This window comes from Aegilops tauschii, chromosome 3 (genome assembly GCF_002575655.3).
Source record: "Aegilops tauschii subsp. strangulata cultivar AL8/78 chromosome 3, Aet v6.0, whole genome shotgun sequence".
Classification (NCBI taxonomy): domain Eukaryota; kingdom Viridiplantae; phylum Streptophyta; class Magnoliopsida; order Poales; family Poaceae; genus Aegilops; species Aegilops tauschii.
In genome coordinates this window covers 522,125,003-522,141,694 of record NC_053037.3, presented here as the reverse complement: position 1 = coordinate 522,141,694, position 16,692 = coordinate 522,125,003, and the positions used below count along the sequence as shown (strand labels likewise).

At 46.3% G+C, this 16,692-nt stretch overlaps 1 protein-coding gene across 1 annotated transcript; it reads left to right on the top strand.

The window, feature by feature from the left end:
- The first annotated feature begins 13,635 nt into the window (after positions 1 to 13,635).
- Positions 13,636 to 16,253, top strand: LOC109765376 (uncharacterized). Its single transcript, XM_020324165.4, has 3 exons — positions 13,636 to 14,264; positions 14,361 to 14,629; positions 15,164 to 16,253. Exons 1-3 carry the CDS (start codon positions 14,012 to 14,014, stop codon positions 15,872 to 15,874), a joined length of 1,233 nt encoding a protein of 410 aa, XP_020179754.1. The 5' UTR covers positions 13,636 to 14,011; the 3' UTR covers positions 15,875 to 16,253.
- The last annotated feature ends 439 nt before the right edge of the window (positions 16,254 to 16,692 follow it).

The window sequence follows — 16,692 nt, the reverse complement described above, 5'->3', positions numbered from 1 at the left end:
AGGCCCCAGTGCCTGAGGCTGCTGAAGAAGAGGACAATGCCTCACTTGTTTTGAGAAAGCTCAAGCCCAAGATCCCTGACCACAATGATGCACATCCCGTTGCAGAAAACATGAAGATCAGGAAGGATGCAGGACTGAGGTTATGGAGACAGTCTGATCCATATGCTGTCAGGAGAAGAACTGCTGTTGACTACAGGTTTCACACTAAGGAACAACAAGACTTTTATGAGACAGTTTTGCTTGACAAGAAGCCCATTGTGTGTGACATGAGATGGGTTGACTGGGAGTACATCAAGAAGAATGAAGATCACTATACAGGAGTATATGACAGCTTCAAAGCATGTGGAGTTGATACATTTGTTGCCCAGAAGCTCACCAAGTGGAATGATGAGCTGATCATGCAGTTTTACTCCACTGCCCACTTCTATCCAGATGGAAAGATAGTTTGGATGTCTGAAGGTACAAGGTACCAATCCACTGTGGAAGAATGGGCTCAGTTGATCAATGCTCCGGAAGAAAATGAGGATGACTTGGATGTATATGCTGAGAAGAAGAAAGACCACAATACTATGGCACACATGTACAGAGAGATCCCAGATGATGCTCTGGAGAATCACAAGTTTGGATCTGTCCACTTCTTGTTATCTGGTCTTCCTACCATAAATTGGATCCTAAGGCACACTTTGCTACCCAAGTCATGTGATCACAAGATGATCAGAGGACATGCTATCAACTTGCTACATTTTTTTGATGTGCCTCAAAAGTTCAAAGTCATGAGTCTGATTGTGGAAACAATCAAAAGGGCAGCAGCTGATCAGAAGAGAAGTTGTGGGTATGCCCCACACATTCGGGAGCTCATCAACTCAAAGATGGGCACATGCACATATCTGTTGGATAAGGAGCATCTGGCCTTATATCCTGAGTTTGAAGACAACACTGTAGTCATGACTGAGAATGAACCATCCTCAGCTCAAGCACATGAGAAGAGAGAAAAGGCAAGGGCAGAGAAAGCTGCAAAGATGCCAACTGTTGAAGAGGCATCTCAAATTTTCCTGAAGAGCAAGCAAGATCAGTTAGCATATCTAATCCAATCCACCTTGCGGATTGAGAAGGGCTTGGCCACCCTGACTCAAAACCAGGAGAGCTTGGAGAGGATTATAGAGACCAAATTCTATGATCTTAATCTGAAGGTAACTGAGATCCAAACTGCAGTTGAGCAGCTTCAGGAGGAAGCAGAGGAGAAGAAGGGCAAGTCTACTACAGATGCTTTTGCTAGAGTGCCCAGAGGACAAAGATCTGCTGCAGTGCCCATGACAGATACTCGAGCTACAGCATCAGCACCAGCAGCTACAGCTCCAGTGCCACCTCCAGCGGCCACTCCACCAGCTCCAGCTACATCATCTGAAGCCTTCGTCCTTGGAGTTCTCTCAACACCACCTCCCGAAGATCAAGCCTGAGAGACGTTTAGCACTATGCATTTTTGAACTTTTTGGTAGCTTGTTGCCAAAGGGGGAGAAAAATGTATAGATCATAGGCTTCGAGAGAGAGTGTTGCTTTTTATCTCTCTTGCTATTTTGGTTGGAACTTTTTATTGTGTGCTTGTGTGAGATACTTTATGTCCTTGTGAGATACTTGTTTGATCATATACTACCCTTAATGCTTGTTGGATGATACTATCTTTTATATCTCATATATGATCATTCACTTGTTTGGTGATGAGTGCATGCTTTTAATTTCTATCATTTTGAGCGCTCCACCAAGATGTACGTGACATGGAAGAGTAACCCATGATCCTAATCGATTGTGCATTTGCATTCAAAAGCAAATTTTAAATAATGCACAAATTTAGGGGGAGCTCTTGCTTATCACATACTTCTCAAAGCGACGATGTTTTTCAATCTTATTATTCTTTGTTGAAGCTTTGATCTATATGTTGTCATCAATTACCAAAAAGGGGGAGATTGAAAGTGCAACTATCCCTGGGTGGTTTCGATAATTCCTTGTTGGGGAACGTAGTAATTTCATAAAATTTCCTACGCACACACAGGATCTGGTGATGCATAGCAATGAGAGGGGAGAGTGTGTCCACGTACCCTCGTAGACCAAAAGCAGAAGCGTTAGCACAACGCGGTTGATGTAGTCGTACGTCTTCACAATCCGACCAATCAAGTACCGAACACACGGCACCTTCGAGTTCAGCACACGTTCAACTCGATGACGTCCCTCGAACTCTGATCTAGCCGAGCTTTGAGGGAGAGTTCCGTCAGCACGACGGCGTGGTGACGATGATGATGTTCTACCGACGCAGGCTTCGCCTAAGCACCGCTACGATATGACCGAGGTGGATTATGGTGGAGGGGCGCACCGCACACGGCTAAGAGATCCAAGGGATCAATTGTTGTGTCTAGAGGTGCCCCCTGCCCCTGTATATAAAGGAGCAAGGGGGGAGAGGCGGCCGGCCAGGAGGAGGCGCGCCAGGGAGGAGTCCTACTCCCACCGGGAGTAGGACTCCCTCCTTTCCTAGTTCGAGTAGGAGAAGGGGGAAGGAGGAGGGAGAGAGGAAGGAAAGGGGGGCGCCGCCCCCCCCCCCTCCTTGTCCAATTCGGACTAGAGGGGGAGGGGCATGCGGCCTGCCCTGGCCGCCCCTCCTCTTCTCCACTAAGGCCCATCTTGGCCCATTAAACCCCCGGGGGGTTCCGGTAACCCCCGGTACTCCGGTAAAATCCCGATTTTACCCGGAACACTTCCGATATCCAAATATAGGCTTCCAATATATCAATCTTTATGTCTCGACCATTTCGAGACTCCTCGTCATGTCCGTGATCACATACGGGGCTCCGAACTACCTTCGGTACATCAAAACACATAAACTCATAATATAATCGTCATCAAACTTTAAGCGTGCGGACCCTACGGGTTCGAGAACTATGTAGACATGATCGAGACACGTCTCCGGTCAATAACCAATAGCGGAACCTGGATGCTCATATTGGCTCCTACATATTCTACGAAGATCTTTATCGGTCAAACCGCATAACAACATACGTTGTTCCCTTTGTCATCGGTATGTTACTTGCCCGAGATTCGATCGTCGACATCTCAATACCAAGTTCAATCTCGTTACCGGAAAGTCTCTTTACTCGTTCCGTAATACATCATCCCGCAACTAAATCATTAGTTGCAATGCTTGCAAGGCTTATAGTGATGTGCATTACCGAGTGGGCCCAGAGATACCTCTCCGACAAACGGAGTGACAAATCCTAATCTCGAAATACGCCAACCAAACAAGTACCTTCGGAGACACCTGTAGAGCACCTTTATAATCACCCAGTTACATTGTGACATTTGGTAGCACACAAAGTGTTCCTCCAGTAAACGGGAGTTGCATAATCTCATAGTCATAGGAACATGTATAAGTCATGAAGAAAGCAATAGAAGAATACTAAACGATCGAGTGCTAAGCTAACGGAATGGGTCAAGTCAATCACATCATTCTCCTAAGGATGTGATCCCGTTAATCAAATGACAACTCATGTCAATGGCTAGGAAACATAACCATCTTTGATCAACGAGCTAGTCAAGTAGAGGCATACTAGTGACACTCTGTTTGTCTATGTTTCACACAAGTATTATGTTTCCGGTTAATACAATTCTAGCATGAATAATAAAAATTTATCATGATATAAGGAAATAAATAATAACTTTATTATTGCCTCTAGGGAATATTTCCTTCAGACTCCCACTTGCACTAGAGTCAATAATCTAGATTACACAGTAATGATTCTAACACCCATGGAGCCTTGGTGCTGATCATGTTTTGCTTGTGGAAGAGGCTTAGTCAACGGGTCTGCAACATTCAGATCCATATGTATCTTGCAAATTTCTATGTCTCCCACCTGGACTTGAAACCCGGAAGGAGTTGAAGCGTCTCTTGATGTGCATGGTTCTCTTGTGAAATCTGGATTCCTTTGCCAAGGCAATTGCACCAGTATTGTCACAAAATATTTTCATTGGACCCGACGTACTAGGTATGACACCTAGATCGGATATGAACTCCTTCATCCAGACTCCTTCATTTGCTGCTTCCGAAACAGCTATGTACTCCGCTTCACACGTAGATCCCGCCACAACGCTTTGTTTAGAACTGCACCAACTAACAGCTCCACCGTTCAATGTAAAGACATATCCGGTTTGCGATTTAAAATCGTCCAGATCAGTGTCAAAGCTTGCATCGACGTAACCATTTACGACTAGCTCTTTGTCACCTCCATAAACGAGAAACATATCCTTAGTCCTTTTCAGGTATTTCAGGATGTTCTTGACCGCTGTCCAGTGATCCACTCCTGGATTACTTTGGTACCTCCCTGCTAAACTTATAGCAAGGCACACATCAGGTCAGGTACACAGCATTGCATACATGATAGAGCCTATGGCTGAAGCATAGGGAACATCTTTCATTTTTCTCTCTATCTTCTGCAGTGGTCGGGCATTGAGTCTTACTCAACTTCACACCTTGTAACACAGGCAAGAACCCTTTCTTTGCTTGATCCATTTTGAACTTCTTCAAAACTTTGTCAAGGTATGTGCTTTGTGAAAGTCCAATTAAGCGTCTTGATCTATCTCTATAGATCTTGATGCCCAACATATAAGCAGCTTCACCGAGGTCCTCCATTGAAAAAATCTTATTCAAGTATCCCTTTATGCTATCCAGAAATTCTATATCATTTCCAATCAGCAATATGTCATCCACATATAATATCATAAATGCTACAGAGCTCCCACTCACTTTCTTGTAAATACAGGCTTCTCCAAAAGTCTGTATAAAACCATATGCTTTGATCACACTATCAAAGCGTTTATTCCAACTCCGAGAGGCTTGCACCAGTCCATAAACGGATCGCTGGAGCTTGCACACTTTGTTAGCTCCCTTTGGATCGACAAAACCTTCCGGCTGCATCATATACAACTCTTCTTCCAGAAATCCATTCAGGAATGCAGTTTTGACATCCATTTGCCAAATTTCATAATCATAAAATGCGGCAATTGCTAACATGATTCGGACAAACTTAAGCATCGCTACGGGTGAGAAAGTCTCATCGTAGTCAATCCCTTGAACTTGTCGAAAACCGTTTGCAACAAGTCGAGCTTTATACACAGTAACATTACCGTCAGCGTCAGTCTTCTTGTTGAAGATCCATTTATGGTCAATGGCTTGCCGATCATCGGGCAAGTCAACCAAAGTCAACACTTTGTTCTCATACATGGATCCCATCTCAGATTTCATGGCCTCGAGCCATTTTGCGGAATCTAGGCTCACCATCGCTTCTTCATAGTTCGTAGGTTCGTCATGGTCTAGTAACATAACCTCCAGAACAGGATTACCATACCACTCTGGTGCGGATCTTACTCTGGTTGACCTACGAGGTTCAGTAACAACTTGATCTGAAGTTTCATGATCATCATCATTAACTTCCTCACTAATTGGTGTAGGTGTCACAGGAACCGGTTTCTGTGATGAACTACTTTCCAATAAGGGAGCAGGTATAGTTACCTCATCAAATTCTACTTTCCTCCCACTCACTTCTTTCGAGAGAAACTCCTTCTCTAGAAAGGATCCAAATTTAGCAACAAAAGTCTTGCCTTCAGATCTGTGATAGAAGGTGTACCCAACAGTTTCCTTTGGGTATCCTATGAAGACACATTTCTCCGATTTGGGTTTGAGCTTATCAGGTTGAAGCTTTTTCACATAAGCGTCGCAGCCCCAAACTTTAAGAAATGACAGCTTTGGTTTCTTGCCAAACCACAGTTCATAAGGCGTCATCTAACGGATTTTGATGGTGCCCTATTTAACGTGAATGTAGCCATCTCTAAAGCATAACCCCAAAATGATAGCGGTAAATCAGTAAGAGACATCATAGATCGCACCATATCTAGTAAAGTACGATTACGACGTTCGGACACACCATTACGTTGTGGTGTTCCGGGTGGCGTGTGGTGCGAAACTATTCCGCATTGTTTCAAATGAAGACCAAACTCGTAACTCAAATATTCTCCTCCACGATCAAATCGTAGAAACTTTAGTTTCTTGTTATGATGATTTTCAACTTCACTCTGAAATTCTTTGAACTTTTCAAATGTTTCAGACTTATGTTTCATTAAGTAGATATACCCATATCTGCTTAAATCATCTGTGAAGGTGAGAAAATAACGATACCCGCCGCGAGCCTCAACATTCATGGGACCACATACATCTGTATGTATGATTTCCAACAAATATGTTGCTCGCTCCATAGTTCCGGAGAACGGCGTTTTAGTCATCTTGCCCATGAGGCACGGTTCGCAAGTACCAGGTGATTCATAATCAAGTGGTTCCAAAAGTCCATCAGTATGGAGTTTCTTCATGCGCTTTACACGAATATGACCTAAACGGCAGTGCCACAAATAAGTTGCACTATCATTGTCAACTCTACATCTTTTGGCTTCAATATTATGAATATGTGTATCACTACTATCGAGATTCAACAAAAATAGACCACTCTTCAAGGGTGCATGACCATAAAAGATATTACTCATATAAATAGAACAACCATTATTCTCTGATTAAATGAATAACCGTCTCGCATCAAACAAGATCCAGATATAATGTTCATGCTCAACGCTGGCAAAATAACAATTATTCAGGTCTAAAACTAATCCCGAAGGTAGATGTAGAGGTAGCGTGCCGACCGCGATCACATCGACTTTGGAACCATTTCCCACGCGCATCGTCACCTCGTCCTTAGCCAATCTTCGCTTAATCCGTAGTCCTTGTTTTGAGTTGCAAATATTAGCAACAGAACCAGTATCAAATACCCAGGTACTACTGCGAGCATTAGTAAGGTACACATCAATAACATGTATATCACATATACCTTTGTTCACCTTGCCATCCTTCTTATCCGCCAAATACTTGGGGCAGTTCCGGTTCCAGTGACCAGTCTGTTTGCAGTAGAAGCACTCAGTCTCAGGCTTAGGTCCAGATTTGGGTTTCTTCTCCTGAGCAGCAACTTGTTTGCTATTCTTCTTGAAGTTCCCCTTCTTCTTCCCTTTGCCCTTTTTCTTGAAACTTGTGGTCTTGTTGACCATCAACACTTGATGCTCCTTCTTGATTTCTACCTCCGCAGCCTTTAGCATTGCGAAGAGCTCGGGAATCATCTTTTCCATCCCTTGCATGTTATAGTTCATCACGAAGCTCTTGTAGCTTGGTGGCAGTGATTGAAGAATTCTGTCAATGACGCTATCATCCGGAAGATTAACTCCCAGTTGAATCAAGTGATTGTTATACCCAGACATTCTGAGTATATGCTCACTGACAGAACTATTCTCCTCCATCTTACAGCTATAGAACTTATTGGAGACTTCATATCTCTCAATCTGGGCATTTGCTTGAAATATTAACTTCAACTCCTGGAACATCTCATATGCTCCATGACGTTCAAAACGTCGTTGAAGTCCCGGTTCTAAGCCGTAAAGCATGGCACACTGAACTATTGAGTAGTCATCAGCTTTGCTCTGCCAGACGTTCATAACATCTGGTGTTGCTCCTGCAGCAGGTCTGGCACCTAGCGGTGCTTCCAGGACGTAATTCTTCTGTGCAGCAATGAGGATAATCCTCAAGTTACGGACCCAGTCCGTGTAATTGCTACCATCATCTTTCAACTTTGCTTTCTCAAGGAACGCATTAAAATTCAACGGGACAACAGCACGGGCCATCTATCTACAATCAACATAGACAAGCAAAATACTATCAGGTACTAAGTTCATGATAAATTTAAGTTCAATTAAACATATTACTTAAGAACTCCCACTTAGGTAGACATCCCTCTAATCCTTTAAGTGATCACCATGTCCGATCATCACGTGAGATGGAGTAGTTTCAATGGTGAACATCACTATGTTGATCATATCTACTATATGATTCACGCTCGACCTTTCGGTCTCAGTGTTCCGAGGCCGTATCTGCATATGCTAGGCTCGTCAAGTTTAACCTGAGTATTCCGTGTGTGCAACTTTTTTGCACCCGTTGTATTTGAACGTAGAGCCTATCACACCCGATCATCACGTGGTGTCTCAGCATGAAGAACTTTCGCAACGGTGCATACTCAGGGAGAACACTTATACCTTGATTTAGTGAGAGATCATCTTATAATGCTACCGTCAATCAAAGCAAGATAAGATGCATAAAAGATAAACATCTCATGCAATCAATATAAGTGATATGATATGGCCATCATCATCTTGTGCTTGTGATCTCCATCTCCAAAGCACCGTCATGATCACCATCGTCACCGGCGCGAAACCTTGATCTCCATCGTATCATCGTTGTCGTCTCGCCAACTTATGCTTCTACGACTATCGCTATCGCTTAGTGATAAAGTAAAGCATTAGAGGGCGATTGCATTGCATACAATAAAGCGACAACCATATGGCTCCTGCCAGTTGCCGATAACTCGGTTACAAAACATGATCATCTCATACAAAAAATATAGCATCATGCCTTGACCATATCACATCACAACATGCCCTGCAAAAACAAGTTAGACGTCCTCTACTTTGTTGTTGCAAGTTTTACGTGGCTGCTACGGGTTGAGCAAGAACCGTTCTTACCTACGCATCAAAACCACAACGATAGTTCGTCAAGTTAGTGTTGTTTTAACCTTCTCAAGGACCGGGCGTAGCCACACTCGGTTCAACTAAAGTTGGAGAAACTGGCACCCGCCAGCCACCTATGTGTAAAGCACGTCGGTAGAACCAGTCGCGCGTAAGCGTACGCGTAATGTCGGTCCGGGCCGCTTCATCCAACAATACCGCCGAACCAAAATGTGACATGCTGGTGAGCAGTATGACTTGTATCGCCCACAACTCACTTGTGTTCTACTCGTGCATATAACATCTACGCATAAAACCAGGCTCGGACGCCACTGTTGGGGAACGTAGTAATTTCAAAAAAATTCCTACGCACACACAGGATCATGGTGATGCATAGCAACGAGAGGGGAGAGTGTGTCCACGTACCCTCGTAGACCCAAAGCGGAAGCGTTAGCACAACGCGGTTGATGTAGTCGTACGTCCTCACGATCCGACCGATCAAGTACCGAATGCACGGCACCTCCGAGTTCAGCACACGTTCAACTCGATGACGTCCCTCGAACTCCGATCCAGCCGAGCTTTGAGGGAGAGTTCCGTCAGCACAACGGCATGGTGACGATGATTATGTTCTACCGACGCAGGGCTTCGCCTAAGCACCGCTACGATATGACCGAGGTGGATTATGGTGGAGGGGGGCACCGCACACGGCTAATAGATCCAAGGGATCAATTATTGTGTCTAGAGGTGCCCCCTGCCCCCGTATATAAAAGAGCAAGGGGGGAGAGGCGGCCGGCCAGGAGGAGGCGCGCCAGGGAGGAGTCCTACTCCCACCGAGAGTAGGACTCCCTCCTTTCCTAGTTGGAGTAGGAGAAGGGGGGAGGAGGAGGGAGAGAGGAAGGAAAGGGGGCGCCCCCCCCCCTCCTCCTTGTCCAATTCGGACTAGAGGAGGAGGGGCGCGCGGCCTGCCCTGGACGCCCCTCCTCTTCTCCACTAAGGCCCATCTTGGCCCATTAAACCCCCAGGGGGTTCCGGTAACCCCTGGTACTCCGGTAAAATCCCGATTTTACCCGGAACACTTCCGATATCCAAATATAGGCTTCCAATATATCAATCTTTATGTCTCGACCATTTCGAGACTCCTCGTCATGTCCGTGATCACATCCGGGACTCCGAACTACCTTTGTTACATCAAAACACATAAACTCATAATATAACCGTCATAGAACTTTAAGCGTGCGGACCCTACGGGTTCGAGAACTATGTACACATGACCGAGACACGTCTCCGGTCAATAACCAATAGCGGAACCTGGATGCTCATATTGGCTCCTACATATTCTACAAAGATCTTTATCGGTCAAACCGCATAACAACATACATTGTTCCCTTTGTCATCAGTATGTTACTTGCCCGAGATTCGATCGTCGGCATCTCAATACCTAGTTCAATCTCATTACCGGCAAGTATGTTTACTCGTTACGTAATACATCATCCGCAACTAACTCATTAGTTGCAATGCTTGCAAGGCTTATAGTGTTGTGCATTACCGAGTGGGCCCAGAGATACCTCTCCGACAATCGGAGTGACAAATCCGAATCTCGAAATACGCCAACCCAACAAGTACCTTCGGAGACACCTGTAGAGCACCTTTATAATCACCCAGTTACGTTGTGACGTTTGGTAGCACACAAAGTGTTCCTTCGGTAAACGGGAGTTGCATAATCTCATAGTCATAGGAACATGTATAAGTCATGAAGAAAGCAATAGCAGAATACTAAACGATCAAGTGCTAAGCTAACAGAATGGGTCAAGTTAATCACATCATTCTCCTAATGATGTGATCCCGTTAATCAAATGACAACTCATGTCAATGGCTAGGAAACATAACCATCTTTGATCAACGAGCTAGTCAAGTAGAGGCATACTAGTGACACTCTGTTTGTCTATGTTTCACACAAGTATTATGTTTCCGGTTAATACAATTCTAGCATGAATAATAAACATTTATCATGATATAAGGAAATAAATAATAACTTTATTATTGTCTCTAGGGCATATTTCCTTCATTCCTAACAACATATAGCTCATTGAGCTAATGCTATTTCAAGATAAATATTTCAGGAAAGCTCAATGATTGGCATGGCATGGATTAGAAAGTGGACCCCTCAAAATGCTAAGGACAAAAGATTGGCTCAAGCTCAAAGCACAAGACTCTACATTTTCATTTGATACAAGATCACATTGAGTCCATAGGAAAAGCCAATACTATCAAGAGGGGGTGAGGTGTTGCTTAATGAGTTTCTTGCTCAAAGTGCTTAGTGATATGCTCCAAAACCCTCAACTACTTTCTCACATCCACATATGTCCCAAACCAAAAGTCAAACTCGGCCCCAACCAATCTTTCTGTCCGGCGCCACCGAGTTCAGTTGACATAGCCACGGCCCCAACCAATCTTTCTGTCCGGCTCCCTGGTTCTCTTCTCCTCCACCCGAGCTTGCCATTGACCCCGACCACCGCAGAAGCTCGTTGTTGGCCAGGATGTCGCCGTGGATGGATGGGGAAGAGAGCTCCAATGATGAAAGCATGGGCAACAACTTTATGGATCTGGAGTACTTTGTAAGCATTCTCCTCTCCTTCTCCGATTACTTAGGACGGTTCACTCGATTTGGGAATTGGGGTATAGGTGATTTCTGAGCCAATGCTTCATGGATCTGCAACAATATAATGGATTCATAGGTTGATTTAGCTTGTAATTTATGTAGGAAACACTTGACACCATCCCTGAGCCACTGATTTGTGGTGCTATGATGGAGGAAGTTCCCAAGTGCATGTTGCACCAGATGATGCCGAGGAAGTGTGCTGCCTTTGAAGGTGCTGACACTGGTAGGAGGTTTTATGGCTACCATGTGTAGGTGAGTAACTAGCTATAGTATCTGATGTGTAGTTGTTCATTGGTAGCACAAGTGGTTGTTAATTAGATAGATTACCTGGCATATGAACCAGAAGCATGTGTAGCAGGTTAGGGATAGATTGATTATATGACATATTCCTACTACATTGTATTTGTGTTTGGCATTAGTTATCTGTAGTGCACAAGTGAGATTGATATTTATTGGCATTTGCAATGTCCATTAATTTTGTGTTGTGTGACTAAACATTTTCTTAACAATAGTTAAACATATTGGCCAAATTTTGTGTTGTAGCAGTACAATCCCTTCCGCATGGCAATTGTTGTCAACTTATATGGAATCTGCTTCAACTGAATTCAGTTTTGAATGTTATTTTTTTACATGTTGTTTATTTGCACAGGGATGTGCAAACTGTGGTGTAGTTAAGTTGGTTGATGCTGTCTGGCCTGAGATACTTAAGAACTGCCTCAACAAGCTTTGGGAAATGTTTTCATGAGTAAAACCATGGCAGGATTAAAGACAAGCTGGCATATGAGAAGGAGTTAGCCAAGTTGATGAAGGAGAATGATCATCTCTGCAACGAGTATCATAAGCTGGGAGAGATCAATTTATATAAGCAATCAGCGGGTTTGTTGGGAAAAATATTTCAATAGTAAATTTGTTTCTAGTGGTCCACAGCACCCAAGACATTGCAGAAAACGCAAACCATAGCATTCGCTTCTTTAGACCGTAGAGGGAGTTAGAGGAGGATCGAAGTTCCAAGAAGGAAGAAGGGGACCAATTAACAGCCATCCATGATCTAATACAGCTCCATGGGAGTTTAGCCAAATGACAGTTAAACAACACATGTTTGGTGTCCTCCCTAGCCCCCACAAAGTTTGCAAAAATTGGTCCCAGGACCATTATGCTTGAAAATCTGATCCGCCATGGGAAGGTGACCACAAATGGCCTGCCACATAAAGATTTTGATCTTAAGGGGAATTCTAGCACGCCAAACAACCTTGAATATTAGGGAAGGAGAACCTATAATCAACGTGGAATAGAGCGATTTCACAGAAAAATGGCCCGAGGCCGAGTGAGGCCACATCACCTTGTCAGCCTCCTCCGAGAGCAAAGGGAAAAGCTCAGCAAGACGCTGCCACTAAACCAACTCTTCGGGAGAGAGCGAGCACGATGCAGCTGGAGGTCCCAGTTTAAACCAGCAAGATCCGAGATGGAAATCTTAGGAGAAGAACAATACGAGAAAAGAAACCGGAAAAGAAATGCAAAGTGGGCCATCTTTGTGCCACCAGTCAAGCCAGATCAGATGGATTCGCCATTGCCGACCACAAACTTGACATGGGAACGGAAAATGCCCCTCACCCTAACAAGGTCATGCCAAAATTGAGAGCCGCCAGAAGGTGAAGCGAACATGGGGTTGCAAGAAGGAAAATATTTAGCCTTAGGAAGATAAGCCAAAGAGTCCCCTCCGGAGTGTTAAAGATCCTCCACCACCATTTGATGATCAAGCATAGATTCCCAATAGAGGTGTTAATGATGCCTAGCCCCCCTCCCCCCCAAGGCTTTTAGGTTTACACACAAGCTTCCATTTCACCAGACGTCATTGATTAGCTCTAAGGAAATGTTGTTTGTGCTAGTGGAACTCTCTCATTTGGACTTACGGAGATGCTAGCAAAATGCCAATGCCACACTATAGTTATTCATGCCAGTAGAGTAATAACCTCATTCAAGATGAAATTGAGGAGGATAAATTGGTGCAACATATAGGAAAAATATGCATTATAGGTGCGGAAGAACTTATATTTTGGTTAAAGTTGAAAATATTTACCAATACCAGACTTACATTGTGGACCCAAGAGAGTAGCCGGGCCCAAAGAAAGAGTACAGAAAATCACCAAAGCCACCGCATTAATCAATGCAAAGAATGCAGACGCACTCCATATCCATCACTCACCTCACCGGGGCACAATCACAGGGTTGCAAGCGGGCAACCGCCCATGGCTGTACTCTTCCTGAGGCGTCCTTTTCCCCCTATTTAACTCGGCTCCTCCGTCGCTTTCCACCTCTCCCGTGTGTGTGTGATGCGTCACGGCTCGCTCACATATCGCCATTGCCACTCCACTGTGCGCGCGTAGCTCGGGATTCTAGCTAGCGTAGACTAGTGGTTAGAGCGACCAGTAGCAGCCGTCCAGTTAATACTCACGCTAGGTAAAGATACTGGATGTATCCCACGATCGACTAATCCTTGTGCTTTCTCGTCGATATATATATTGGCCCAAACACTAATCTTATCCCTTCCCCCCCTCGATCGATTCTCCACTTGCAATACGCGCACCCCGGCCGGGCCGAGCTCCTTTTCGCGAGAGGAAGCAGCTGGCCACTTAACTTGCTCTCGTGCTCACCTAGCTAGCTAGCTAACACCCAGCTGCCCTAGCCCCTAGCTATCTAGCAACCTATGCGAATTGGGGAGGAGGCATGAGCAGCAGACACGAGGGCGGCGGCCATGGCGCCGCCGCGGCGGCGGCGGGAGCTGGCGTGGGTAGTATCAAGGAGGGCGGCGGCCGGGACGCGCACGAGGACGACCTGGTGATGCCCGGGTTCCGGTTCCACCCGACGGAGGAGGAGCTGATCGAGTTCTACCTCCGCCGCAAGGTGGAGGGCAAGCGCTTCAATGTCGAGCTCATCACCTTCCTCGACCTCTACCGCTACGACCCCTGGGAGCTCCCAGGTCTGGAACAATCACTCTACTCAATTGCCTCTTTTCAGAATTCAGATCTTTGTGCTGAATTTCTTATGCGTGGCTGTGGCTGACCGGCGACCGCAGCGCTGGCGGCGATTGGGGAGAAGGAGTGGTTCTTCTACGTGCCGAGGGACCGCAAGTACCGGAACGGGGACAGGCCCAACCGGGTGACGGCGTCGGGGTACTGGAAGGCGACGGGGGCGGACAGGATGATCCGGGCGGAGAACAACCGCTCCATCGGGCTCAAGAAGACGCTCGTCTTCTACTCCGGCAAGGCGCCCAAGGGCGTCCGCAGCAGCTGGATCATGAACGAGTACCGCCTCCCCACCGCCGACACCGACCGATACCACAAGGTACGTAGTACCTGTATTCTAGCATCTCATAGAAATTTCCCTCCTGATCTATCCATCTGCACAAGAAACGGCCGGCCGGAATGATTAATCTGCAGGTAATTTCATTAGAAGACATGAACTAGGGTTTGTGCTGCGCCTGTACTAGTTCTTTGATTTTGGGTAGTACCAATTTTGGGGCATATAATTTTGCCTTTATTGTACTTCTTGTGCATAAATATACGCCGTTTCAGATCTACAAGTAATCAGCTAGCTAGGGCTTCAATCTTCTTTATCTTATTACTTGCACCATGGTGTTCTTGCCATGAACAACCTACGCACTCGATTGGATATCTCTCTAGATAGCACTATAGCTAGAATCTTGAACATATGAGGAACCTAGAATTCCATCCTAGATTCCTCAATCTTTTTGACCGGAATCAATTGTAGTATCGACTTTAGAACTAAATTTTCAGCAGAGAGTAGACATCCTCAATTCTTCGCATGCCACACATTTCCTTGTCGATCCTCACGTGTTACACCTCCATGAATTTGCAGACAGAAATCTCTCTCTGCCGTGTCTACAAGCGCACCGGCATCGACGACGGCCGTGGCCACCCCTCCTCGGCGCGGTCGACGATGCCCTCCCGCCGCGGCGCTGAGGCACGGCAGGACAACAGACAAGGGTCATCGTCGACGTCCACGCCCACGCCACCGCCGACTCCATCCAAGCTCCAACTTCTACAAGCAGGCGAGTGCACGTCGCCGCCGGCGCCCATGACCGATCACGCCCAAACGCACAGGCCGGCGGCTCCAAGGCAGCACCTAGCAGCCACCTTAAAGCCCTCGGGTGGCTCATTAGGATACCTACAGTCAACCGCAGCGACCGGCGATCATCAGCAGGAGGCAGCCGCGGCGTTGCTGTACCAGCAGTACTCCAAGAGCACAAACACCTTCGCGTCCACGTACTCGCTGCTCAACCTGGTGAACGCGGCGTCCATGGGCGTCGCCTCCGCCGCGGCCATCGACGAGCTGAGCACGCTGGTGGGCCACGGCGCCGCCCAGCTGCCGTCCTACCACAGCCCCGCGTCGTCCGGCGGCCACCACGACCACTTCGTCGTTCCACTGCCGACGCCGCCGACGCAGCCAATTACGCCGCTGGGGACGCTGCCGATGTCGCTGGCCGCCATCTCCGACAAGATCTGGGACTGGAACCCGATCCCCGACGCGGCGGCGGGCAGAGATTACGGTGGCGCCGGCTTCAAGTGACGGATCAAGAGGGAAGCGCGTGCGCGGCAACAGTGCATGCACCCGTGCATGGCTAGCTGTGCAATTGGTACCACTCCACCTTGTACACCTCCTCTCTCTCTCTCTCACTCTCTCCCTCTCTCTCTCCACAGTTATTATTCTTCTGAGTAAACGAACAATTAGACCATTATAGCATTCTTGGCCAGTCCATATATAGATCACCCCATCTTCTCAGGTACTACGTACTCCAGTATGATCAAGAGAATTCAGGATAGATAATTTGTAATTCCTGATGAGTTCCATATAATAACCTCGTCGATTTGACATGATACACATGCATGTGTTACTCACTGGCAATGTAGGACCTGGATGGGCGCATGTACTTGCATGTGTCCAGTCAAAAGTGCCTCGTTTTTAACTGTCTGACTTTGGACACATAAAATAATGCCATGCCGCCAGCTGCATGATTGGGCGATGACCATGGCAGAGATTGCCTCACCGGAATGATTAGGAGAGAGAGAGAGAGGAGAGAACTTGCAGGCCGGAGGTGCTGTCGGGGTGTACTACAGGACCGTGTCAGAGATGGATGTGAGGATTATACTGGCCTGCTGCAATCATGTGAGCGCAACATTTGTCTTTTCTCTCTTCTCCCACTCTCTGCATGCTCTCTGTATATACAGTCGGAGCACTGTGTTCTCTTGCCATGGTTTGTTGGATTTTTGTTAGTGCTATCATGGATTATTGGATGAGCTTGTCAGAGCGTGTCATGGACTCACACTCACTCACCGGTGGATGGTACTTACGGCCAGGCGGTGTCGTCCCGGTTTGCGCCTCGCAGA